The sequence below is a fragment of the Diceros bicornis genome, chromosome X (assembly GCF_020826845.1).
Source record: "Diceros bicornis minor isolate mBicDic1 chromosome X, mDicBic1.mat.cur, whole genome shotgun sequence".
Classification (NCBI taxonomy): domain Eukaryota; kingdom Metazoa; phylum Chordata; class Mammalia; order Perissodactyla; family Rhinocerotidae; genus Diceros; species Diceros bicornis.
The window spans coordinates 49,154,617-49,182,392 of NC_080781.1; the positions used below are offsets into that span (position 1 = coordinate 49,154,617).

Genomic DNA, 27,776 nt, shown 5'->3' on the forward strand with positions numbered 1-27,776 from the left:
GAGCCGGTGAGGGCAAACAGTCTAAATGGGCAGTATGGTAGGCAGGGGAGCTATCTGGTTCTGAATGCATATTTTGACCTGCCACAATGAAGAAATATGATACAATGCTTCCCTGAAGTCAGCAGGAGACATACTCATAATCTCATAGTCTTCTTGCTATAGGGTAGGGTCACCTGGCAAGCACCAGGCAAATACTGAAAATAATATTCCAATGGATCATTCCCTGATTCTATCAGGGCAATACATCTAGTCCATTGTTCCTAGAAAGTCTTAGTCCCCAATGTAGTGTTCTGCTGAGTTTGCTGTAAATTGGGAAGTGGGGCGATCTGGATGAGTGGCACAGTCTCCAATGTGGTGATATGTCTCTGAGGTGTCATCTCCAGTGTAGGAGGCATAGTCATCTCCAGTGGCAAGTTCTTGGGTTGGGGCAGTGTCATCTGAAATGGTGTCCTCTCCAGCAATTATTCTGTCTCCCTCAGGGGTGAAGTCCTCTGGAATGGTGGCCACCCAGGGGGTGGATGATCCTCCTATGTCACTATTTAGTTGGGATATTGCTCATGGGCTGGAGGTAGGCTAGTTTGGTATAATTTGGAGGCTTCATTGAGGATTGAGCTTCATATCTGATGACTACTGTTAGCGGAATGCATTGTTAAGAGCTCTCAGGTGTCATTAGGGACACATTTAGCAATGGAATGGGTGGCTGCATTTTCATTCCCTGAGGAGTTCATCCAAAGCACATAAGACTTCTGGGCACATTTATATCTGAGGCTAAGGGAGATCTTATGGATGTTATTTAGGCATTCTTGGGACTAACCCATGAGCACAATGGACAAATCATGGGAGCACAGTCCTCGTAACCAGATTTCCAGTTAGCTTGTGGCAATATTTGATGTACAGAAATCGGAGGGTGAGTGTCCTTTAAACATTGCTTCTAGAGGGCCCATTTTCTGTAAAAGGATTCAATCTCTTTGTCACTCAGACTCATTGGCGTGCTGACCTGCGTCCCTCCCACAGGGCTCTCCAACATTCCCTGCTTTTCTACCCTGTGATGTGATTGTGGGCTGGAGCAGTATTGTTCCAACATTGTTTCTGTGTGATGGTTAGGCCCAAAGTGTCTACTAGTAACTCTATCACCCAGGTCACATAAAGCAATAAGAATAGCTATTGCCATACAGAACATCAACATTGGATGAGCTTGGGTTGAGTTCTTTCTGGCTGAGCTATTTGTATATTGATTAATGGCTGAAGGTGGTTGCTCTCAGTGAGGAAATCATGTGTTACCTCATCTAGTGTGGGGTAAACGCACAATTTGTAGCTTTTTCACCATATTCTCATCTCTGAACATGGCTCACATCTACAAAGCAGAGAACTTCTTTTCCACTTTCAGACACCCAAACTGTGCCTCTGGTTGGTCTCAGAGTGATGATTTCTACCTCCTATAAATTAGGAGTGAAATTTAATTTTATTAGCCAGCCCTGTTAGGCACTATATTTAGAGAGAGCAGCCAGCATGGAGGTGGCTCGTTTTGGAGAGTCCTCAACATTGTCAGTGTTCTCAAAGAAATGATCTCGCCTTAACTTGGTGGGCTTTTGGCCAGTGGGCACTCAATGATGAGAGGATCATACTGGATTGTCCAACCAGAATCTGGTCAGTGTGAAGCAGATGGTGAGATGATCAAAAATTCATAGTGGAAGTGGGAGGTGGAGTTAGAGGACAAAATAAAAAGGACATCATCTTGGAGGGTAAAAGTTTGAGAATTGCCAGAAATGATCAAAAGTGGAAGTTTGAGAGGTGTATAATCATTGATATGTGGGGTATGAGAGCCCAGGGGTGAAAATTAAGTAAGATGAGGGGCTGTGGCAAGAGTTCAATCCATTTCAGGGACCATTTGCCTGAAATTAATTTAAGTATTGTCTCTTTAAGAAGGCTATTATGCTGCTCAATGAGGCCAGCCACCTGGAGGCAGTAGCCTAGATGGAAGTTCCAAAGAATATTATGATGGAAAGCCCATTGTTGAGTCTCTTGGGAAGTAAAGCAGGTGCCCTGGTCAAAGTCAATAATGTCTGGTGATCCAAAAGGAAGAAGAATAAATTTAGTAAGGAAAGAGATTGCCTGTTTTGAGGAGGAATTCTGAATAGGAGTCACCAAGAAGAGTCCTGTGTAAGTAATGATGATTGTGGTGGCATCTGGAAGCCCCAGCAGAGGGGGGCAGTGGGCCAATGAAATCAGTCTGCCAGGGGAAGTATGGTTGGTCTCCCTGAGGAATATGTCCCCATCTGGATAGTTTCCAATGTTTGGTTTAGGAACAGAGAATGCACTCATCTATCACAATTTTGGCTGCTGCTGAGGAGAGGCGAAGTCCCTTCACTTGAGCCCAAGTTGTTAAGGCATAAATTTTCTGATGACCCAAGATTGTATGGGCCCATTTCATGAGCTGGTGGTAACAGTTGGTAACCTGAGGCATCTGTACCACACAGAATAAGGAGGGCTTAGTGAAGAAGTCTGCAATATTGTTAGAAATAGCTTCTAGTGTAGAGTGGTTAGTGTGTGTGGAAACATGAGTAACATGGTAGGAATTGGGGACTCTGCTAACTTCTTCCATATCTGGGCACCCTAGATGGGCTTACCTTGTATAAGAAAATTGTCCTTTAGCTATTGGCCAACCAAACTGCCAGGCCATTATCAGCAGCCCAGGAATCTGTTATAATGTGAAGCTGCAAAAGTCCCCATTTTATGGCTTCCTTCACGGCTAAGTGAACAGCTACAAGTTCCACCAACTGAGCTGAGCCAGGAGTGCCCTCCTTGACTGGGGAGGTGACTAAGTCCTGGTGGAATGCCTCAGCCCTCCAGTGAGATGCATTGTGTACAATGGTGGCACTGCCATCAGTTAAGAACACTGATTTCTTGTCTATCTCAGGCAGTTGGTCCCAAGGGGCTCCTCAAGTAGCTAGAAGGGGAGGAGGAGGGGTGCTGCTATCACTTCCTCAGGGCTCTAGGCCAAGGGGCTGCATATGGTGAAAGCCACATCCTTCTGTAATTTGGAAAGGCCTTTGGTCAGGTTTAGCCCTCTCCTGAAGTTACCACTTCCAATTCATCAAAGAGGCATCAGTGACTGTGCCAAGCTTCTGCTGGGAGGCCTCTCTAACCCAGGGCATTATAGGAACTTGTGTACAGAGTAGTATTGGGTGGGGGCAGGTTAGGGCCTTGGTTTCTAAAAGAAACCAATAAGATGCCAGATGAGGCACTCAAGGGGAGTGTGTCAGCCTGCTGCTGGGGGTAGACCCTCAGTCCAAAACACCATAGGAAACCAGGTAGACTCATGTTTGGTCCAGTGACTCCAGGAGGCATAGTCAGATGTGGCCAAGGACTCAACTTGGAATGTAGAGCCAGGACCAAAGGTAAGGCTTGTTAGACTGCCTGCTAGGAAGCTTCCAAAGCACACTGTTGTGTTTCACCCTAATGGAAGGTGGCTGACTTGTGTGTGATTGCACATATTGGGTGAGGAATTAATGAGAGATGAGGGATGAATTGTCTCTAGAACATGAAAAGATATAGTATGTATTGTGCCTAAGTGTAGTACGTGGTATAATGATGAGTAATTGATGTTTGACTGTTGAGGTAATTTCTCAGCCCTGAGAGTGTAACCAAAACCAAAGTGAGTTTGCCTCCTGGTGAGTTAAATCAGACTCTCAACCAGAAGTAGTTGTCACACAAAGTAAAGTATATTTGCAGCAAATAGGAGACCATGTGGAATCATTTCCAAAGTCATAGCTCCCTGAACAAAGGGAAGCAGGGAGCTTTTATTTCAGATGCAGAATGAATGTTCAAAAGGCAGAGCTGAGTATTCACTTGCACAGGCTCAATTGGAAAGCATGCTTCCACATACACTGCAGGTTATGGTAACAAGGCCTAAACTCCTCCTGGAGAGATCTTATCGTTAAAAATAAGGCAAAGGTCACAGGCGCAACTCTTGTGGTGAGGCTTGGTCTGGTTCAGGGTGGCTGGTGATTTTATCTCCTTAAGATAACAAGAGAGAAAGAAAACAATTTGGAAAAAGAGTTAAATGCTTCCAAACTCACCCTTCAGTTCCTCAGGGCAATTAGTCAGTGACAAGAGGACCAGATAATGCCTGGAAACTTGACAGATGAGGCAGTGCCTTGGATCTTGTGAGGGGTGATCACCCAGTCACTTTGGTGTAGGTGGTCTGTGAGGGTGTGCAAATCTGCCCATACCGCTTCCTCAGAGGAACACTTTAGCATACTACCATCAATATAATGCCCCAAACAGCACCTTTCCAATTATAATCTTTTAAAATCTTGGTGCCAGAGGTTACATGCAATTGCAGGGCTGTTTAAATATCTCATTGGGAGCTGCACAAATGTATATTGAGCCCCTTCAAAAGTGACAGCAAATTGGGCTTTGGTTTGCTCTGTGATAGGAATAGAATATAACGTATTAGCTTGATCAATGACTGAGAAGGACTCTCCTTGGGTCTGTTGTATGGCCTCTATCAGTTCTATAATATTAGGAATTGGAGCCTTAATCAGGGGAACCTGAGCATTGAGGTTCCAACAGTCAATGGTGTGATGCAATACATTACTGGCTGATTTAAAATTATCAGACAGAAGGGGCTACTGAAAGGGGAGATTGTGGGCCTAATGATTCCCCTCTCCAGCATTTCTTTTTTTATTATTTTATTGAGGTCATATTGGTTTATAACATTATATAATTTCAGGTGTACAGTTTCTATATAGACTGCATTGTGCTCACCACCAATAGTCTAGTTTTTATCTGTCACCATACATATGTGCCCATTTACCCCTTTCACCCTCCACCTCTCTTCCCCTCTGGTAACCACTAATTTTTTCTCCTTATCCATGTGTTTTTTTGTCTTCCACATATGAGTGAAATCATATGGTGTTTGTCTTTGTCTGGCTTATTTCACTTAACATAATGCCCTCAAGGTCCATCCATATTGTTTCAAATGGGACAATTTTGTCCTTTTTTACGGATAGTGGAACACCTCATGAGCAGTATTCCCTTGTATATATATACCACATCTTCTTTATCCGTGCATCAGTTGGTGAGCACTTGGGTTGCTTCCACATATTGGCTATTGTGAATAATGCTGTGACAAACATAGGGATGTATAAATCTTTTTGAATTATTGATTTCATGTTCTTTGGATAAATACCCAGAAGTGGGATAGCTGGATCATATGGTACTTCTATTTTTAATTTTTTGAGAGATCTCCATATTGCATTCCATAGTGGCTGAACCAGCTAGCATTCCCACCAGCAGTGTATGAAGGGTCCCTTTTCTCCACATCCTCTCAAACATTTATCAGGTCTTACTCTCCAGCATATCTTTAAAGACAGAGTGTAGGTCCTCAGTGCCCTGTTTAAGTGGATATTGAGAAGTGTTTACAGTTTTGATTGGTGGAGGAAGAGTCACCGGCATCCATTTGCTGAGTTTCACCAGGAAGGCCAAAAGCTTGGGTTTATTCCATGTGGCAAGGGGTCGTGTTAGTGCATCCAACCCCCTAATAGAGGAAGGAAGGAAACAAGGAAGAAAGGAAGGAAGGAAGGAAGGAGGGAAGACAGGCAGGAAGAAAGAAGCAGTGTGAGGCGAATGGTCCCAATAGTTACACCTGAATGGGTCTGTACACCTTTGATTGTTTTACCAGCAATGCCTTGTAGGTAGAAGGACTTCCCTTTTGGGAATTTAAAAGGATTGCTTGGAATGATAGTGACTTAGGCCCCAGTGTCTAATAAGGCTAAGAAGGACTGTGCATTTATATTGTCCCAATGGACTGCCATGGTAGTATAGGGGCGATTGTCTCTGGGAGGAGGGACAAGCTCTGGGTAACTGCCAGTTTCCTAGAGTAGGGCTTAGGTAGCTGCTAGTCCTGGAGGTTAGGGAAGGGGGCAGAGGGAGTAGCAAGGACTGGGTTGTAGCCAGAGGGGTTAGAGGGTGGCTGTGTGGCAAAAGGATGGCTGGTATAAGGGGTATGTAGCTGGGAGAACGTTAGTTTTAGGGCCTGGAGTTTAGAAACTGGCTTTCCAGAGACAAAGTGGCTAGGAACACCACGTTGTCCTAATTCCCAGTAGAGGTTTGCCTGTGTACTTTCGTAAAGGGAAAAATTAGGTCATGGGTTTATTGGGGAAGGAGTGGAGACCCTTTATGTTGTGAGAAATTTGTTTGAGATAGACCCTTCTAGGGCAGCAGGAGCAGAGGGGCACAAGTCTGAAGTATCTGGGCATCTAGGTGGGAATCACTTCCATGTCTATCAACCATGTCAATGCCCTCCAGTACCTTTTGGATGGTTTTGGCAGTCCCAGTAAAATGTAGTGGTGCTGTCCTGTAATTTGGGGGAACATCTTGTAAAAAGAATTCTCTGGACTCTGGGTTAAATGGGGCCTCTTCAGGGTTAGAATGAAGAGAGGGTCATTTGGCTCACACCAGTCATGGAAATGATAGACACATTGGAGCAGCAGGAGATGGGCCTCTCCTAATGATTTCCATTCATTATAAGCCTTAGCAGTAATTACTGTGATGGAAGGATGAGCATGGCACCAAGCAATAAATATCCATGTGAGGAGAGGAGAGGGCCCTGGTATAAATGTCAGTGCCTCTAGAGGTCTTTGTCTTCCCTTTGAAACCAAGAATGCATGAGTTGAAATCTTCCCTGGGCTGGAAAAAAAAAAAGAGAAAAAATTGAGATAAGCTCTTCTAACTGCAGCTGTTCATACTCAGCTAAAACTAACCAGATCTTTCTCTCTGATTTGTTTTCCCCAGAAAGTCAAGGTCCAGACCGTCAAGAAGAAAGGAGATTCAGCCTCACAGGGCCAAATGCAGGCTGAAGATGAAAATTAACCAGAAAAGTCCAGACAGTCAAGGAAAAAAGCGATTCAATCTTACAAGGCCAAATGCAGGCTGGTGGGAAAGCACCAACCAGCAAGGCCACATGATCCCCCTCCCTTACCTAAAACCCTAGCACATGCTCCCTCCCGCACTCAAAACCCTAGATAAAAACCCCTACCTTTTTCCCTATGAGGAGGTGGATTTGAGTTTTAACTTTCATCTCCTCATCTGACTGCCTTTCGATAATAAACCTTTTTCCTTGCTACAATTATGATGTTTTGGTGACTGGCTTTTGCTCTACATAGGGTAAATGAACCTATGTTTGTGTTTGGTAACACCTTCTCCCTCTTCCTCCTCTCTAGAGGACTCAATAACTCTGTCCATTTTTCCCTTTGTGGCTGGGACATCTTGTGAGGTGTGTTTCTTGGTTCTGCCCCAGTCAGGGGAAAGCTGAAGGGACTCAGGATCTGTGGTATCCCAGAGACAATAAGCATATAGCCCAGATGGATCTTTAAGAAGGTTATAAATTTCAAGGTTTTTAGAGATAACTGGCCAGTTGACACATTTTGGCAGCCATGAGTAACAATTCAGTGCCCATTCCAAAAACTCGCAATAGCCAATCTGCTCCCCTCTCTCCTTCCTGCTGCACATCTTTAAGAGAAGTTTGAATTTCAGTTAAGGTAGTTTCTGATATCAGTTTCTACTTCTTGATTTTCTCTCAGTACCTTAATCTTACGTGTTGTTCTCAGAAGTATTTGTGGATGATGTCCCTGTGAGACCTCTTTGTAGGCAGCTGCTTTCCTCTCCAGGATGTCCCAATAAACCTCTCCAGGATTGGCATCTTCCTCCACTATCACAATGTGCACAGTGTCTGTGGGAGAAGCCCCTATGCCTCTGGAGTGTAATGCCAGAGCCATCGTATGTTGGTATGCCAGAGCACTGAGCAATGCCCAGAGGCTTTCTTAGGGGTTTTACATTTATCAAGAAGCTGGCATACTTTCTCAGGGTTCTTAGGAGATGCTGGCATTAGATGTTCAAGACACATAGTTGTCAATTAATTTTTAGCAACATTACACCAAGGTTGGACCCACGATATCCCATTGGGTCAGGGGTCAAAGAGCAATAGAAGCAAGTGAAGCAGTGATGCAGAGACCATACGACTCTATTGCATTTCCCCTTTTTATGGTGCCGTTGGTTTCTGTTTGCAAAGCAATTTCACTCTTCTGGGTTGGGACACATAGTCCAGGCACAACCCACCAACTCAGTGGTTGCAGGTGGAGGTCTCCTGTTCTCCTCACCTAAGGGAAGCTTTTCTGAGTGCCTTTAGCCTAGAGCCTCTCCTTGGGCAGTGACTATAGCCCTGCGATCCACTTCACCCTCCTTAACTCTTCTTGGCCTTGAGGCATGGAGGACCTCTTACACACATTAATAGTCAATTAAAGCCCTTACAATTAGTGGTTTAATGGTCTTGTTAGACCAGATGGTCATGATCACGCTACTCTGGGGAGGTCATTGGACTATTAGAGCAGCCATGTCATTTTGGGTTGGATACCATAGGCAACACACAACAGAAGCAATATGAGAAAGCACATAGCAGCCTCACAAACACCCAGCAAGTGGTGCTCCTTTCCCAGATGGGGATACCCACCTGAGTTAGATGGTTAGTAAGCTAGTTGCAGCTAAAGGGCATTTCCCTCAATTAATTGCAAAGACAATCATGCAATTCTGCTGACTATGTAAATTGTTTTGCACTAGTCTCATCCTATGAGTATTAATGCTCTCAGCCAGAAATGCCTGGAGGCACTCACCTGGGCCCCCGTGACTACTCCTAGGCATTTTCTAGCTGATAGCCCTACTATCAATAGGCTGAGACCAGCACAAAACAAGAACTTACTTTTGCCATTTTTCTTTTGTTCTATGTGTCTTAGAGCTTTTTTTGTCCCTCCATTATTGTCTTCTTTTCTGTTTAGATGATTTTTTGTAGTGACACATTTTGATTCCCTTCTCATTTATGTTTGTGTATATTCTATTCATATTTTATTCACGGTTACCATGTGGATTTAATATAACATTCTAAATATATAACAATCTAATTTGAATCATACCAACTTAACTTTAACTACATACAAATACTCTATTTCAGTACAACTCCATCTCCCACTCCACCTTCATGTTATTGATGTCACAAATTACATCTTTATACATTGTGTGCTTGATAATGTAGATTTATAATTACTTTTTATGAAGTTGTCTTTTAATCCTGTGAAAAAGAAAAAGTAGTTTATAAACCAAAATTACAATAATATAGGCTTTATATTTTTCCATATACTTACCTTTATCAGAGATTTATATTTTTGCATGGCTTCAAGTTACTCTCTAGCATCTGTTATGAACTGAATGCTTGTGTCCCTCCCTGCTAAATTTATATATTAAAGCCCTAGCCTCCAATATGATGATATTTGGACATGGGGTCTTCAGGAGGTAATTAAGGTAAGATGAGGTCATGAAGGTGGAGCCCTTGTGATGGGATTAGAGCCTTTATAATCACCGACACCAGAGACTTGCTCTGTCTCTCTCTCTCCCCATGCTCACATGCTCACACAAAGAAGAGGTTATGTGAGCACACAGCAAGAAGGCAGCTATCTGCAATGCAAGAGGACAGTTCTCACCAGAAACTGACCATATTGGCTACCTGATCTCAGAGTTCTAATCTGCAGAATGGTGAGAAAATAAATTTCTGCTGTTTAAGCCACCCAGTCTATGGTATTAGTTATGGCAGCCCTAGCACAGTAATACAGCATCTTTTCATTCCAACTTTAAGGACTCCCTTTATCATTTCTTGTAGGGCAGGTCTAATGGTAATGAACTAGCTCAGATTTTGTTTATCTAGGAATGTCTTAATTCCTCTCTCATTTTTGAAGGACAATTTTGATGGATATAGTATTCTCAGTTGACAGTTTTTTTTTTCTTTATGCACTTTATATATCCCATCTCACTACCTTCTGGCCTGCAAGATTTCTGCTGAAAAATCCACTGATAATCTTGTAGAGGTTTCCCTTTTACATGACAAGTTACTTTTCTCTTGCGCTTTCAAAATTCTATCTTTGTCTTTCAACAGTTTGATTATAATGTGTCTTATGTCAATCTCTTTGGGTTTTTCATATTTCAAATCTATTGAGCTTCTTGGATTTGTAGATTCAAGTAATTTATTAAGTTTGTTAGTTGTCAGCCATTATTTCTGCAAATAATTTTTCTGCGCCTTTCTTTGGCTCTTCTCCTTCAGGGGCCCCTGTAATGTGTAGGCTCGTCCTCTTGGTGGTTTCCCACAGTCCCTTAAGCTGTATTCACTCCATTCTTTATTCTTCCTGCTCCTTAGACTCAACAATTTCAATTATTCTATCTTCATGTTCACTAATTCTATCTTCTGTAAGTCCAAATCTGATGTTATCTCTTCTAGTATTTTTTCATTTAATATATTGTACATTTGATCTCTAGAATTTCTGTTTGGTTCATTTGTTTAATATATATCATTTGTTGATATTCTTGTTTTCATTCTATATCATTTTCCTAATTTACTTTAGTTCTTTGTTCATATTTTCCCTTTGCTCTATATTTAAGATTTATTTTAAAGTCTTCTTCTGACTTATTTTGCTTAGCACAATACCTTCAAGGTCCATCCATGTTGTCATAAGTAGCATGATTTGTCTTTCTTTGTGGCTGAGTAGTATTTCATTGTATATATATACCACACCTTCTTTATCCATTCATCTGTTGCTGGGCACTTGGGTTGAGTCCAAGTCTTGGCTATTGTGCATGTTCCAGACCAATGTGACCTCTACAAAATAATAAATAAATAAAATAAATAAAAAATAAGGTCTTTGTCTCTTAAATCTGAAGCTAGTTTTTCTTCAGGGATGACTTCTGCCACTTTATTTTCTTCCTTGGAATGGGCACTGTTTTCATATTTCTTTGTAAGCTGTCATCTTTTGTTGAAAATTGGATATTTGACTATTATAATGTGAAAGCTGTGGAAATCAGACTTTTCTATAACTGTGTTTGCAAAAACTATTGCTTGTCATGTGTGATCACTGCAGTTTGCCTTTAGCTTGTGTTCAGTTAATATATTGGCAGATATTTCCTTATATGCCAGGAGCTGGAGCAAACTTACAAACAAACAGAAAACACCAAAAAAAAAAAAATGGAGCATCCGTCAGTACTTGCAGAATAACACTGTTATGGGGTTGTCCTTCACTGATTAGCAAGGCTTGCTCTATGCCTTAAGGACCAGATTGAGTTAAAAGCTAAAGGTTTTCTAAAGTCTTTCCTGAACATGTGTGTTTCCTGGGCATGTGTGTGGCTTTTCAAATTCCTCCTCAATCAAAGTTGCTTTTGAATTATCCAATTTTCCAGAGTGTTACCCTAGCTTCTCCTCTAGGCCTTTGATGGTCTTTGTGTATCTCTATCTATAATCTCTTACCCCAGCCACCTGTAGGTTTGTACTCTGCCTTGTGGCTTTTTTACAAACATTGCCCACTGTTTTTTCTGCTTCCATTTTGAGTTATTCTGAACAAGCACCTTGCATAAAACCTTCCGACGTTCCTCAGACTGGTTAGAACAGACAGACACAATAATTTTCAAATAGGATAAAACAATTTGCTTGTTTTTTTTTTTTTTCAGGGATGACTTCTGCCACTCATGTTCAAGAATAGTACTGGGAACCAAGCTGCTCCCTGCTGAAGATCTTGTTCACTGCCACCCCGGGTCAGGGTGGGGTGAGGGCATATAAAAATAGCACAAAACCTTCTTAGCATTTTAAAGATGACATTTTCTTGATTGTGCTATTGTTTGGTTGCTGTAAACCTTGGTTCATACAGCTTTTTATTGTTTTCTCTTGATGTTTCTGTGGGAGAATGAGAGCTGGATGCTTCATAGCCTGCCATTTTGTTGATGTCACTCTCCTCTCCATTTTTGAAGGATAATATTTTTTTGAGGAAGATTGGCCCTGAGCTAACATCTGTTGCCAATCTTCCTCTTTCTCTCTGTTTTTTTCTCCCCAAAGCCCAAGTATATAGTTGTATATACTAGTCGTAGGTCCTTCTAGTTCTTCTATGTGGGATGCCACCTCAGCATGGCTCAATGAGTGGTGAGTAAGCCCACGCCCAGGATCTGAACAGGCAAACCCTGGGCCATCAAAGCAGAACAAGCAAACTTAATAACTATGCCACCAGGCCAGCCCCTAAAGGATAATTTTACTCATAATAGAATTATTCCTTCACAGCTTTCTTTTCTTTCAGCATTTTGACTATGTCATCCCACTGCCTCCTGGCCTCTATGGTTTCTTATGGGAAATCAGTAATTAATCTTATTGAAGATCTCTTGTATATGATAAGGCCTTACTCTTGTTGCTTTCAAAATTTTCTCTTTGGTTTTGTCTTTCAACAGTCTGATTTCTGCTTGTCTAAATGTGGATCTCTGAATTTACCCTACTTCAAGTTTGTTGAGCTTCTTGGATATACATATCCAACGTTTTTCATAAAATTTGGGAATTTTTTGTCCATTATTTTTTCACACTCTCTATTTGCCCTTTTGTCTTTCCCCTCTCACTCTGGGACTCTCTTTATGCATATGTTGGTATGTTTGTTTTTATAGGTTTCTGGTGTTCTTTTCATTCTTCATTCTTTTTTTTTTTTTTTTGTGAGGAAGATCAGCCCTGAGCTAACATCTGTCGCGAATCCTCCTCTTGTTGCTGAGGGAGACTGGCACTGGGCTAACATCTGTGCCCATCTTCCCCCACTTTATATGGGATGCCGCCACAGCATGGCTTGACAAGCAGTGTGTCAGTGCGTGCCTGGGATCCGAAACCCGGGCCACCACAGCAGAGCACATGCACTTAACCGCTACACCACCGGGCTGGTCCCTTTCTTTCTGTTTTTTTGACTTGAAAATCTTAATTCACCTATTTCCAAGTGTGCTGTTTTTTTCCTTTTTTCTGCTCCAATCTAACACTGAACCCCTTTAGTAAATTTTCCACTTCAGTTATTGTACTTTTCATCTCTAGAATTTCAATTTGTTTCTTTCTTAATAACTTATATCACTTTATTTATATTCTCTAATTTGTTATTGTTCTCATACCTCTTTTACTTTTTGAGACATAATACCCTTTTGCTATTTGAACATTTTAAAAATAGCTGATTTATGTCTTTAACTAAATCCAACCTCTACACTCCCTCAGGGACAGTTTGTATTGATTACTCTTTTATCTGGCATATAGTATATTCTTTCGTGTTTCTTGCACGTTTCACAATCTTTTTTGAAAACTGGACATTTCATATAACATGATGTGGCAACTTTGGAGTTAAGTTTCTCCTCCCTCCCCAAGGTTTGTTTTGTTGCTGTTTGTTACAGTAGTTGTGTTTTTTGTTTGTTTGTTTCATACTTTTCTGAACTAATCCTGTAATATTTGTGCTTTTTCATGTGTGGCAATCGAGGTCCCAAATTCAATCAGCTTAGCAGCCAACAAATAATCTGTCAGTGATTTCCTTAATCACATGGGACCAATAAGTCTCCCAGTCTCTTTGTGTGTGTTGGGGCATACCTCTAACACCCTACCAGGCAGTTTACCACTCTGCCTTAGCTTTTATTTACTGCTTTCAGAGAGCTTAAAGATCCACCATAAGTGAGAATTTAGGGCCTTCTAATATCTTTCCTGAGCATGCATACAGCCCTACACATGCAGGTGGCCTTCCATATTCCCAGGAATATGTCAGATATTTTCAAAGCCCCTACAGACACTTTATTGTTCATTTGTTTTAAGCTATTTAGTCTACTGTTTGCCCCCAACTGTTATCCATTGCCTTAGGCAGCTGTCATGTTAAAACACTGAACAAATGCCCCTCCTCCCCCCAAGAAGCTATTAGTGTTGGGTAAGTTTGAGTGAGGTCAAATAAAGACAAGCTTTTTGATTGGCATCTTTCAGGGAGGTACCAAACAAGTCATATTATGTCTCTTCTTTGGGAACAAGGCTTTGAAAGAACTTCAGCCCCATTCTGCTCTCTCCAGTACTCAGAATGTGTACTCTTACTGTTCAAGCAACTGAGGGCTAGAGAGTGGGAGATGGTACTAGGATTAGTTACAATACCACAAAGCTCACTGTTCTTACTGAGATTCATTCATTTTTCTTGACTTAATAGTCCCTGGGTTGCTGCAAGCCTTTGATTAATTTCCAGAGTTCTCAAAATGTTGATTCTGACAACTTCTGCCTACAATCCTTTTAGGTAGTGGCAAACATTTGGAGGTCTTTACTCTGCTATTTTCATGGATGCCTCCACTATTAAACTTTTTTTATTGTGATTAAATATATAACATAAAATTTGCCTTTTAATCATTGTTAACTTACTCTCTCTATGAATTTGCCATATTCCCTATAAGTGAAATCATACAATATTTGTTCTTTTGTGTTTGGCTTATTTCACTTGGCACAATTTTTTCATGGTTCATCAACGTTACAGAATGGATCAGAACTTCATTCCCTTTTTTGAGTAATATTCCATTATATGTTTATATTATATGTTTTAATCAATTCAGGCTACTATAGGAAATTATAAAATGTGTCTTATAAACAAAATAAATTTATTTTTCAAAAGTTCTGAAGACTGGTAGTCTGAGATATGGGTGCCAGCATGGTTGGGTTCTGGTGACATTCCTTTTCTAGGTTGATTATTTTTCTTTCCTATGTATGTTATTACACTTTTAGTATATGGTTGTATCTACAAAAAAGATAGCATTGTCTTGAATGTTTTAAAAATTTTATTAATGTTAGCTATCTGCATCCAGGCAGAGACAGCTTCCCTTTGCCAGAGACTCCAATTGGATAGTCATCAGTTCCATAGCCTTATAGCTTAAAGAAGTCATTACAGCTGTGGGACCCCAAAGGTAGAGAGCATGACACAGCTTGCTGGACAGTTTCCATAGCAGAATATTGTTTTGGGCCCCACTCAAAAGATGCTGATTTATGGGTATCTGATATAAAGGACCAAGCAGAATTCCCAAGCAATCATAATTTCTAGTATCTAAAGTATCCAGTTAGGTGCTGGGCCTCTTTTTTAGTGGTGTGGGATGAAGAGACAATTTTTCTTTGACTGCCTGAAAGACTGAGTATTGTAAATCTGCCTATATAGTAATGAAAAACATTACTTGGCAGGCAGGCTTCTGAAATTTTTTGGAGATTTTTGGCCACTCTTCCTGGAGGATGCGTGACACCACAGGCTGGGCTGTTGAGACTGAGGCTTCTGACTGCCAACCATCAGGATATCATGTATGAATATAGTGAAAGTTTTAGAAAAGAGACCTATCCAATTTTGGCAAATGGCAGTGGAGTTTAGATAACCCTGAAGAAGTATGAGAAACATATATTGGAGATCTTTTCGCATGAATGCAAAAAGATCTTGATTCGCAAGTGCCAGTAGTATGGGAAAGAAGGTGTTGTCAATGTCTAAAATAGTGTACCATGTGTCATTAGTGTGTTTAATGGACAGTTAGAGTCACATTGTCTGCAACAACTGAGACTATAGGAGAAACAACTGAATTTATTTGACAATAATCCACTGTAAGCCTTCAGCTCCCCTTACACTTCTGCACATGGCTGTCCTTGAACCTTTTACTACCTGTGCTTCCTTTTAGTCTTTAATCTGGGATGTGATTTGCTTTTATCCTCCTGGGATTCTATACACTCCAAAGGGGGCACGGAGGCTGGTGGGAGAGCAATTTATGTGTTCCACTAGTACTTCTCTACATGTGGATGAATCTCATCTGGCACTTTTTGGGCAGGGAAATACAAGCATCTGTTCCTACTATATATTCAGATTTATATATTCACACACAGAGTGCACAGAACTGGCACAAAAGGTTTCACTCACAAGGCCATATTAGCTTCCTTTCCCCACTGTAAATCCAGCCCAAACTCCATTAGCTCATTCTTGATGTCATTTTCTTCCATAGGCCTGGGTAGAATAGTGACTTCAGCATCCATATCTAATAAGGCCATAAAAGTTTAATTCTCTCCCCTTGCCAAAATTGCCCAGCATATTCAGACAGGTCCACATGAACTTTGATCTCCCTTGGGGACAAAGGGCTCTCAGCTCTCATCCTGCAACCACTTCTCCACTTCCTCCTTATTAAAAGAGGCAAGACTATTTATTACATAGTTGGTCTGTACATTCACCACCAAGTCTCATAAATTACCCACAAATTCCATTAATTGGCCAGTGAGGTCCACATTCTTCCTCTTACAGAAAGCCATGTCTCTGTCAGCATCCTATCCTCATTCCTACAAGTATCAAGAACTGTGAAAATTATTAAATTTGTCATATTTTTGAGCTAACAGGGTAGCCTGCCACAGTTTTTTGGGTGCCAGTAGAATACACGAGACTTCTAGGTCAGAGATAGAGGATAGTTTATTATTCACAGTAACAGCAATAGCCCAAATATCAGCATTTTTACCCTAGAAGCCTGAGTCCTACTTCCCACAGGGTGATGCAAAATGATCACATGACATTTACATGTAAAGTAGGTTTGCATTACAAGAGAGAAAATCTCAGTTTGGGAGCCTAAAACTTTTATAATGGGCAGTAAGCATCCCATCCCTTTGCTCTTGAAGGAGACATTACCTTTATTATATTGGAACAAGCATTCCTGCCCTTTGCTCCACAAGGAATCACTTTCTATTTTCTAAAGACTCTAAGCAAACCTGCTCTTTACTTCAGAGACAGATACCTACCGTCTCTATCTTCCAAAGCTGTTTGCCATTCAAACATCTTTCAAAAGATAGTTCAAAAGAAAGAATAGTCAGTGTCTTGCTTGTAAGCTATAGAGAAACGTGTGAGACACATGCAGAATTGCCTTCCAACAAAATATGAGTGAAATTGCTGGAAACATGCCATCTTCAAACTCAGTAGATAATGGCAAATTCCTGACTTCAACTCTCACCTACAGTGTATAGGATCTCCCACTTGTTTAACCGGTCACTACATACTTTCAAAGTTCACATGTGTTGCTGATTTGACGTGTGTGAAATCATGTTATATTAATTTCTATTTTCTTACTGATGAGATACATATAGTCAACAAATATTTATTAAGTACCTATTATATGCCAGGTACTCTTATAAGGACTTGGGATACATTACTGAGTGTAAAGGAAGAAAAATCATACACTTTCAGGGAAACAACAATAAACATATTAACTAAGTAAATTATATAGTACACGGGAAGATGGTATATGTTATAGAAAAGATACAGTAAAGTAATGGGGAAGAGATTAAGGTAATGTATGTTTATTGGCCAGGTGATCTATTTGTGAATTGCTTGTTCATATTTTTTGCCAAGTTTTCTACAGACAGTTTGTTTTTTTCACATCGAATATATTTTTATTTCATTCATTTTAACTATCGAAGTTTGTAGCCTGATCTTATTTTATTCCACCTGTAAATGATGATTTTTGAAATTAGGGGCTTACATATTTTAATATAATCAAGTTTATCAAACATTACGTTCATTACCTGTGCATTTTTTTTCCTTTAAACAAAGTCCTCCCCATTTCCATAAAAAAACAAACATTATCTTCCATTTTATTCTAAATGTTTTATAAATGTTACTTTCCAAATTTAAGTACTAACTTTTTTTCACTTGGAATATACTTTGTGTGTAAGGCCATATAAAAAGAGATTACTCCAACATCTATTATTGAATAAAATGTTTTATCATCATTCATCTGAAATGTCACCCCTATTATGATTCCAGTTTCCTACATGCAAATTTGTTTCTAGGTCTCTCCTCTGTTTCACTGGTATATTGTACCTCCCTATATCCACCCTTGAAGCCCACACACACTATTCTCCAGAGTTGGCAGAGTGATCCTGTTAAAATATGAGACAAATCACGTCACACCTCTGCTGAAGATACTCGAATGGCTCCCCATCACACTCAGTGTAAAAGCCAAATTCCATTCTCGGACCTCCAAGGCTCTGAGCTATCTGCTTCTCCTGGATCCTCATCACCTCTCTGAACTTACTTCCTGATATTCTCTACCTTGCTCACTCAGCTCCAATCATGCTGGTATCCTCAGTGATTCTCGAACACGCCAGGCCTACTCCTGCCTTGGGGCCTCAGCACTTGCTGTCCCTCTACCTGGAATGCTCTTTTGCCAGACAGACACAAGATTAGTTCTCTCATTGCCTTCAGGTGTTTACTCAAAGCCATGTTCTCCGTGAGGACCCCCTGGCCTCCCTATCTACCCAATATCTGCCTCCTCTCTGGGAATTTCAATTTCCCATTCCTTGCTTTACTTTTTCCTTCTCAACACTTGTCATTTTGAAAATACTTTATATTTTACTTATTTTATCTGGGCTATTGTCTGTCTGTCACACAAAAATGAGAGCTCCATGAGGGTAAGATTATTTTATTTGCTTCTTTTGTTCATTACCATATCATAAGTGCCTGTGCCTAGAAGACTGCCTGGCAGAGAGCCTATCTGAAGAAAGTATTGGTGGGATGAAGATAAAGCAAATAAATTAAAAAGCAAATGGGGTCAAAGTAAGCCAAAAGGGGGGTTAGGCAGTTTCCCTGGGTCTAGCCCCAAAGCTACAAAAGCAAATGCCTCCAGGGGACAACTGGGCATTTTATTAGAGTGAAGCAGGCCAGCTGGGGGCATGGCCAACTTGAGAGAGCATTCTGAGTCTAAAATGGGCTGAGCCTGCCTCAGACCCAGATGCTTGTGTCCTTGTTGGAATGTGGGCCTTAATCCTCAGTTTATTGTTTTTGTTTTTTGGTTATTTTTCAGGAGAGCCGGAAATATGGACTTTTGTAATGTGAAATCTCCCAAATGTCTAAGTAGCTAATTTAAAAACAGAAAACAATAAAAACACAAAGATCAAACAAAACATGAGGCTGGCTGAAATTGGCCCATGGGTGGCAGGTATTTGTTAGACTAAACTGTGTGATGTATGCAGGTAAACTAATCCTTGCTATGATGAGGTGGGCTTGCTCCGTGTAATTCTTGAGGCAAACAGCTTCAGGTCATGTCGGGTGGAGAGAATGAGCTGGAATTACCACCTTCTTTCAACTCCTGAAAGCTCCCTGCCTCCCCCTACCCCTGCTATTCATGGAGTTAGGGGAGCCTGGGCAATGGGGAGTCACTAGGACTCTTTCTGTGTGGGCAAGGGTATATTTTAGTGAAGTGTGGGGTGGGGAAACCAGAGAAGGTTTTGAAGGGAACTTCCACAGCAGGACTGGGGAAAGGCAAGGAGGAGAGGAAGAGAAGGACACAGACCTGTGTTGGGACACCATATCTCTGAGGGACTTTATTGGAGTTACCGCACCCTCTCCCCACCAACCACCACCCCTCTATGTGCCACTATACAGCCGAAGGAGTTAGTTATACAAGGTCAAAACTCCCAGCCAGAATGCCCCATGCCATCTATCTCACCTGGAAACAGATGTGCACAAACTTCCATCACAGCTCCCTGTGTGCTTGGGGTGGGCAAGACTGGCCAGGAGGTACCTGTGAAGGGTCAGTAGCCACCGGCTTTGTCAGGGTATAGCCAGAATGGGGCTTCTGGAGGCAGCATACCTCCATTTCGTGTAGCACTGGGTGGAGCCACCTGTGGTTTCAGGCAGCTGCTGAGAGAAGCAGGGACTGTCAAGTACTCCCCATGCCCTGGAGAGAAACATTCTGTTCCCAGTCCTCTGATGCCCCTCCTCTGTAGAGAAGAGCAAGGTACAGTCTAGCAGGAGGAAGAACCGTGAGGGGACTGCTGTACCTGGGGTCAGCAAGGTTCCATTTTTCTGGATAAAATACTTTCCAAACTCAAGGCAGCACATCTCTTTAAGTTCTGAGCGCCCCACTGGCCCATTCCCCACAGGAATTGTTTATCCAGTGTAGGGGAAATGAACCAACACTTTCAGGTCCAAGATTTACTGCACTGAGTCTTCTGGGAAATGTGAGAAGGCCACCCACAGCCCTGCACTTATGGGGCGCCATGTTAACGTGTTTAGGCTGAGGGTTGGGGTTCGGCAGGTGTGGCATGAACTCCCTGAAATAAGAAAAGCCTTTTAGGTATAAACTGGGCTTAACTCTGGAGTCATCCCTGTCAAAATGCCCTTCTAGGGAACCTCCTATCCATCTGGCTTCTTGCAAGTTGCCACATCCTTTGTGCACAGAGTCAGGGAGGGCATAGTGGATACTGCCAGAAGTCCAACTTTTTCCTGGGCCTTCCTATCTCTCATGGGCCCCACTCCCCACACCTCATTTTCTGTATTCTCACTCCCTTTGTCAGTCAGTCTTCTCAGAATTCTTCCTTCCCGAGTGTCCCTCCCTCACTCATGCATAGACCCTCCCTGTGAGGAACCTTTAGCCTCTCCCCAGATCCCTGCCAACTCTGTCTTTCTCCCCCTTGCTCTGGACCTCTTCTAAGCTTTTTTGTGTCCATCTCTACTCAATTTATTCAGTCTGTTTTCCTCTAAGCCCCAAGATCTCACTCTCCCTCTGTTATTCTTCACCCCCTCCCAGGCGGGTGCCTCCCTCTCTTAAGTCATCCCTCCCCCCAGGGAGCCTCTCCATTTCTGGCCCCTCCCCACCTCTTCCTAAGCAGTCATCTCCCCTTCTCCCTTCCCCCACAGTCCATCTCTAGCTCCTTCTCCTCCCGCCTCCCTAGACCAGACCAGCTAGTCCTATTTCATTTTTAGATGACTGATTATGATGCTAGCTGAACTTACTCACAGCCGGAATATACAGCTGTTCCTTCCTTTCATGCCCCATCCACCAAACACACCCAATCTTTTCAACATGACAAAGTCCTTACACACAGCATGTCATGTCCACATACACTTATATTTTTCAGAACAAAACAACAGTCACGCTGGCAAAGATGTTGAATTAACAGGGACCCTTAAGCTTTCAATATACACTGAAAAGCATCATTAATTTGTATGTCTACAATGTATACATTTGTTTCCACAAATGTGGCAAGGTTTACCCAAACAGTTAGGACTTTTTCACCAAATCATAGACATAGATATGGAAATCATCATCAAACTTGATGAAATACACAGAGGGTTTGGCTTCTACTTGGTGAATGACCTTGCCTGTCCTTTTTGAGCCATCTTCTTTGGTATATTCCACATGTTTACCTATTAGGCCATCTATAACTCCTTCTGGCTCCCTCTCTGCTGGAGGAGACTCACTGGACTCTGGCATGATACGGAGGTCTCCTTCTTTATAATCATCTAGAAGCTGGTACATGTACAAGACAGGATCTTTCTCATAGGTAATATAAAACCAGGCTTTCATGATAGGTGCTTGGGCTAAAACCATCCCCCTCCATTCATCCTTAGAACCATGCTCACCCTCAAACATATGTTCCACAGCTTTACCAATTATGGTATTTGCAAGGTGTATATCTCTAACTCGAGAAAATGGCACCTTATCAGGAAGGATTCTAAGCTTTAAAATCCTTTCATCTCTGTGAAGTTCCAGTCCATAGACACAGTCAATTCCATCATATTTCACCAGATAAAGAGAGGGATTTATAGGCACCTGATCCAGAACGGTTCCTTTCCACTGGGTGATGAGCTCATCGCCTTCCTTCCACCCGTGTGAAATTCTGCAGCCCACTATGTTCCTGCCGGCCTGGGATGAAGGTCTGCCCCTCTGCTTCTTTTGAGAGATCTTTTTCTTCCTCATATTTGCAGATCTGGGGTGACGACTGACAGCTTCCCTGGTTGGCTGCCCCGTAGCTGTCTTTTTGTGAGGGGTCTTCATACCTGCCGTGGGAGGAAACAGGCTAGGGAGAAACATTTAGCGTATTATAGTGTGAGATTTTTTTTTCTCTGTATTGCAAAGTCCCTGGGGACCAGGTACTTTGCCACCCAAGTTATTCAGATTTGTCCAACAGGAATGCTGGATATCAAGACACTACTGGATGCTTGCCCGAAGTGCCCTCCCTCCAGGCTCCTTTGGCTGTGCTGTAGGGTTAGAAAGGAGGTGGTTGTGGTGGTCGTGGTGGTTGAGACCCCAGCAAGAGGGAGCAGGGTCCTTTGCATAATGCCTGATCCTCTGGTGTCATCCTAGCATCCAGATACCAAACATAAATATATACCATTTCTTACTCCTCACCCATCTCTCCACTTCTGATAATGTAGTCCCTTTGTCCACTGAACATTGCCATCTGCTCTTCATCCCTCTCGCCTCCCATCCACATGTCTTCTGCCTGGTGTTCACCTCTCCTTCATATCTCTTCCTGGTCATCCCCATTTTCCCGCTGGGCGCCCACAACAAACCTATTTCCCTTTCTGGCCACCTTTCTTTGTACACCATCCAGGTGCTCTTCGGCTCCTCCCTTTCCAGTCCACAAATCACCCTCCTCAGTCTCCCTTATCTCCCATCCGGCACTGACCCCAATTTCCCCGCCTGGCCCCCACCGACCCCCATTCTCCGGTTCTCTAGTCCAGCGCCCACCTCCCCACGGCCAGGGATCGCGGGCCTCACGTGCCCAAATCAGACACCTCGCCGCTGCCTCCGCTGTGAGCCTGTGGCGAAAGAGGATCAGCAGCAGACGAGTTGGGTGCTTGTAAGACCTGGGAAGGGAGGATCTGTAGGAGAGGAGCGTGTCTAGGAGGGCGGCGGGGCAGGCGAAGAGGATGGCGGCAGTGTCTCCAGTACTCGTCTCACGTGCCCTCCGCCTCCCTGTGGGCGGCGGCCCCTCTGCCACATCGGGCTCCCACCAGCCGCTACCGCCGCCGCAGTCTCCTCCCTCTTTCCGTAGCGCAGCTTCCTGCCAGGAGAGAGGCCTCCCCTTCCTGCCAAACAGAGTGCGGCCCACCCTTTCCCCAACTGGCACGCCCACCACTGCCTTAGGCCTGGAAGGCGCTCCTTAGCTCCCGACCCCGCCCCGCCTCTTTCCAAAATCAGAAGCAGCCCGGCCCACAACCCTTCTCCCCAACCACCTAGCGTCGCCTCCCCAGTTCAGGGGCCCCCGGGCTCCCTACCCCGACCTGCACCTCAGTGCCCCTGCCCCATCTGCTTTCCATCTTCCAAGAATTTGCCCTTTCCTTTCCCCCGTGCCCCTCTGGAGTTATTCTTTATATAGAGAACCCTGCCTTTCCTGTTATTTAAGGGGATTTGAGGTAGGATGAGAGAAATGCGCTAGCGCTCAGTCTGTCATCTTGACCCAATCTCTAGGTAATTTTTACTGTCTAGTCATTCTCAAACTTTACCTCTTAAAGATAATTTTCTCTTTTTCCTCTTTTTTTCTTTTTCGCCGATTGCAAAAGAATTGCATGCACAATGTGGACACTGTGTGAAATTTAGAAAATTCACTTTAAGAAAATAATCCATTGTAATGGACATTGAGGGTATAATGCAAAGTGAAATAAGTCAGAGGGAGAAGGTCAAATACCATATGATTTGCTTCATTAAGTAGTAGATAATAACAACAATAAACAAACACATAGGGACAGAGATTGGATTGGTGGTTACCAGAGGGGAAGAGGGGAGGGAGGAGGGTGAAAGGGATAATTCGGTATGTGTGTGGTGATGGGTTGTAATTAGTATTTTGGTGGTGAACATGATGTAATCTATGCAGAAATAGAAATATAATGATGTACACCTGAAATTTTTACAATGTTACAAACCAATGTTACTGCAATAAACAAAAAATTTAAAAAAAATAATTATCCATTGTAAATCCACTTCTTATTCCCCAGGGCTTGCGGCAAAGTATTAACACTCATTATTTCCTTTGCCTTTTTTCTAATCTCTTAGAAATCGGACATCATTTTGCAAATTCAGTGGTTGAAAATTTTTTGTAAAATCATTTTCATATTTTGAAAATACAGTGTAAATAGCAATATTAGAAGTACTAAATACTCTCTGTTCAAAATTAATTTTACTTAATTTTATTGACGCATTTAAGAGTAGAAATTAGGGGGCCAGCCAGGTGGCGTAGTGGTTTAAGTTCTCGCACTCTGCTTTGACTACTGGGGTCAGCCTGGTGTTCGTCGTTCAATCTTCCTAGCCAAAAAAATAAAAGTAGAAATAAAATGTTAATAAAATGTAATTATTTTTTCCTCTAGCTCTGATCCTATTTCCTTCCCCCTCTCTAATGATAACAATCATTCAATTTTTGTGTATCCTAGCAATCTTTTTATATATAAATATTTATTCATATAATATTTATATTTACATACGTATACTATGCATTTTGTATCTCATATTTATTTTTAAATGTACGTTATGAAGTATAATTACTCCATACTGTGGAGGAAAAAACAATAATTCTCTTTCAATGGCCCACACTTGACATTTCTGGGAGATGGCCCTGGATCATTATGACAACAAGAGTATGACATCTCTACATTTTATGAAACTAACCAATTATGTACTTCATCAAACAATCTTATTTAGCACTTTTTTTAACTATATAAATCCACTCACAGATATTCAAGACAATGTTTTGTTTTCTCTTCATGGTTATATTGTCAGCAAACTTGAAACAGAACTCTGACATGTCTCATAATATAATTTGGCTGAGCTTTATTTTAAATGTTTTATCACATGTATGCTATTTTTCTGCATCTTGCTTTTGTTACTGAATATTTTGATTTTTAAATTTCTCTATTATATCTCTAACATTCCTTCTCATCTTCAAATTCTATTTCAGAGTATATATGTATGACATTTTTGTCATCCATCGAACAATATATTCAAACATCCATTCTGCTCTTGATGATCATTTTAGTTCATTTCAAATTTCATTATTACAAACAATGCTGCAGTGAATATCTTCCTGTACTTATTCTAGAGTTTCTGCAGTGTATACACTAGAAGAAGAAATATTGAATTGTATGTATAAGCACTTCAAAGTTCCCAGTAGTGCCACATTACTACATTATTTCACTGTGCCAAATTATGGTATAATCAGCACTGTAGGTATTCCATCTTCTCCACATCCTAGTTAACTCTTGATAGTTTCATATTTTTAGTGTATGCCAAACTAGTGAGTGAGGAATGGCAGCTCATTGTTTTAGTTTACATTTTTCTGATTATTACTGAGTTTCAATTTATTTTCCTGTGTTTTTTGGCTATTCAGTATTCCTATTGTGTGAGTTTCTCTTCACATATTTTTTAAATTATTTATATTTTTTTCGTTCATTTATACATTGTTGACTCTAACGTTAGCCAGTTTCACATATTTTATATAAATTTTTTTATTTACACACAAAATATTGGCATCCATTCCCTTTTTAAATGATTAGAATATTGCAAATAAATATTTACAGGCATTCACAATCACAGTTGTTTACTCCCCTGATTGTTATCCTTGATATGAATTTGCTGTTTTGCCTTCTCTACTTATGTAACCATGGAAAATATATTTTGCATACCAGTGTGTGTAACATACTATTAATTTTGAGACATACTTTTATTTTGTATACTAATTTAAAAAATTACCACCAATTAAACTATGATAAGCCATGAATTCTAAGACATACACCGTGTTTAGAGATGTTAAAATGTGAAAAAGGAAAAAAAGAAAAATATAGGGAAAGCAAATGGGTGTAGTAGAATGCTATTTTTTCTCTAAAAAATATTTTAAAAATTTTCTCTTAAATTAGATGAAGTATGGTATTATTAGTGAACTTTTTAAGCATAAGTTGTGTCATGATTCTATTTTCTACAACTTGCTTATTTTTGCATCGAGCAGTATGTTTTTGGGTTATATCAGCATAAAAACATGTCGTTAGTTTTCCATCTTGAAAATACCCTCTTCTGTTTCCACTTACCTTTTCAGCTACCACCTCGTTTTTCTACTCCCTTTTGCAGCAAAGCTCCTTGAAAGAATTGCCTGTCCATTGTCTTCAAGTTTTTCCTTCCATTGTCTCTAAAACCTACTCCTACTCCAGTCTGGCTCCCCTGCCCACTCCCCCACCACTCCATGAAAACTGCTCTTGTTAAGGTCATCAGTGATCTCCAATTTTCATTTATTAATCTCCATCTAACTTTATCTATCAGCAGCCTTTGATTATCTCATCTTCCTTAAAAGACTTCTCTAGTCTACATTTAGGATCCCACACTTTCCCGGTTTTTCTAGTAACTCATCAGCTACTTCTTAATCTTTTTTTATTCATTCCTCTCTATCACTCCCATCTCCTAATGTTGTTATGTCCCGGGGCTTAGTTGGTAGACGTCTTCTCTACACTCTCCCTTGTAATCTCATCCAGGATCATGGCTTTAAATGTCATCTATAAGTTCAAAAGTCTCAAATTTGTGTCTCTTGGCTGATTTCTCTCTATACTTCAGACTTGTAACTCCGGTTACCTACTTTACATCTCCATGGGCCTGTCTAACAAAGTCAGTATATTAGAACTGAAATTCTTATATTTCCCCTAAAACCGGCTTCACCCACAGACCTACCTCCCCATCACAGTAAATGGCAACTCCATTTTTCCATTTGCTCAGGCTATAAACTAAGTGTCATTCTTTTTCACAGCCTACATCTAATTTATCATCATTTTGTTGCCTCTGCTTTCAAAATTTGGCCCAAAATCTGACCATTTTCATCAGTTCCACTACTACCTAATTTGAGCCATCCTCATTCCATAACTAGTTTATGGCAAAGGCCTCTTTACTAGACTGATTGCTTGCACTCTTGTTCCTTTATAGTCTGATCTCATATATAAGTCAAAACCTACAATGTTTCCCCATTTCACTCAAAGAAAAAGCCAAAGTACTCAGAGTTTCTTACAAGACTGTACATGATCTAGCCCTTTTGCCCCTACTCTATTATCTTTCTGATATCATCATCTACTACTCTCACTCATAACATTGAAGTATATAAGATTTCTGTGTTCATATGTCATAATAAGTAGAATATCAGCGTTCCAGATGGCTCAACCTATCATCTAATTGTGCTCCTTCCACACTGGCATTGTTGGTGCTCCTTGAATAAGCAACATCTTCTTCCACTTCCAGGCCTTTGCACTTGCATTCTTTCTTATTGAATGTTCTTATTCACTACCTTCAGTTTTCTGCTTCTCATATTCATGATGAGGGCTATCTTGGGGACCTCATCTAAAATCACTACCTCAATGCTCCCAGTCTGCTTTATCTTGCTCAACTCTTACCCACATTACTTGTAATTAATCAGTATATGCTTACTTCTTTTACAAATACCATCCAAATCTTAGTAGTGTAAAACAAAAAAAGATATTTCTCATACACAAAACAGTTCAATGCAGGTGTTTCTGGTCAGTGGGCAGATTTCCTAGAATTGTAATTCATGGAAGGAGTCACCTCGATCTCATCAATCCTCAGCCATTTTTTGTGACTTCATGGTCCTCGACCAGATCCTCTCCATACAACTGGCCAACAATTGAAAAAATAGAGAGATAGGAGGAGTTTTCTAGAGCAATGTTATCTAATAGAAATATTAAGATGAGTCATACGTGCAAGGGATCCAAGAATATTCAATGGAGAAAAGACAGTCTCTTCAATAAATGGTGCTGGCAAAACTGGATGTTCACACGCAGGAGAATAAAACTGGACCCCTATCTTACATCATTTATAAAAATTAACTTGAAATGGGTAAAAGACTTAAATGTGAGACCTGAAAACATAAAATTCCTGGAAGAAAACACAGTGAAAAAACTCCTTGACATCAGTCTTTGCAATGATTTTATGGCTATGACACCCAAAACACAAACAACAAAAACAAAAAATCAACAAGTGGGACTAAATCAAACTAAAAAGCTTATGCACAGCAAAATTAACAATCAACAAAATAAAAGCCAACCTACAGAATGAGAGAAAATATTTGCAAACCACATATCTGGTAAGGGGTTAATCTCCAAACTCATACA

The 27,776-nt window shown here is 41.2% G+C and overlaps 1 protein-coding gene across 4 annotated transcripts; it reads right to left on the reverse strand.

The window, feature by feature from the left end:
- Positions 1-20,729: 20,729 nt before the first annotated feature.
- Positions 20,730-22,593, reverse strand: LOC131401047 (spindlin-2). 4 transcript variants are annotated; one of them, XM_058535991.1, is made up of 2 exons: positions 22,375-22,593; positions 20,730-21,700 (listed from the first exon to the last, which is right to left on the reverse strand). In XM_058535991.1, exon 2 carries the CDS (start codon positions 21,676-21,678, stop codon positions 20,902-20,904), a length of 777 nt encoding a protein of 258 aa, XP_058391974.1. In that variant the 5' UTR covers positions 21,679-21,700; positions 22,375-22,593; the 3' UTR covers positions 20,730-20,901. The 4 variants fall into 4 exon arrangements, with proteins under 4 accessions (XP_058391974.1, XP_058391976.1, XP_058391975.1 ...); XM_058535993.1 differs by having other exon boundaries at positions 20,730-21,680; positions 22,494-22,592; XM_058535992.1 differs by having other exon boundaries at positions 20,730-21,680; positions 22,422-22,592.
- Positions 22,594-27,776: the final 5,183 nt, after the last annotated feature.

Coding starts and splice junctions, on each gene's coding strand:
- LOC131401047 (XM_058535991.1), bottom strand. CDS start 21,678: ATGAAGACCCCTCACAAAAAGACAGCTACGGGGCAGCCAACCAGGGAA.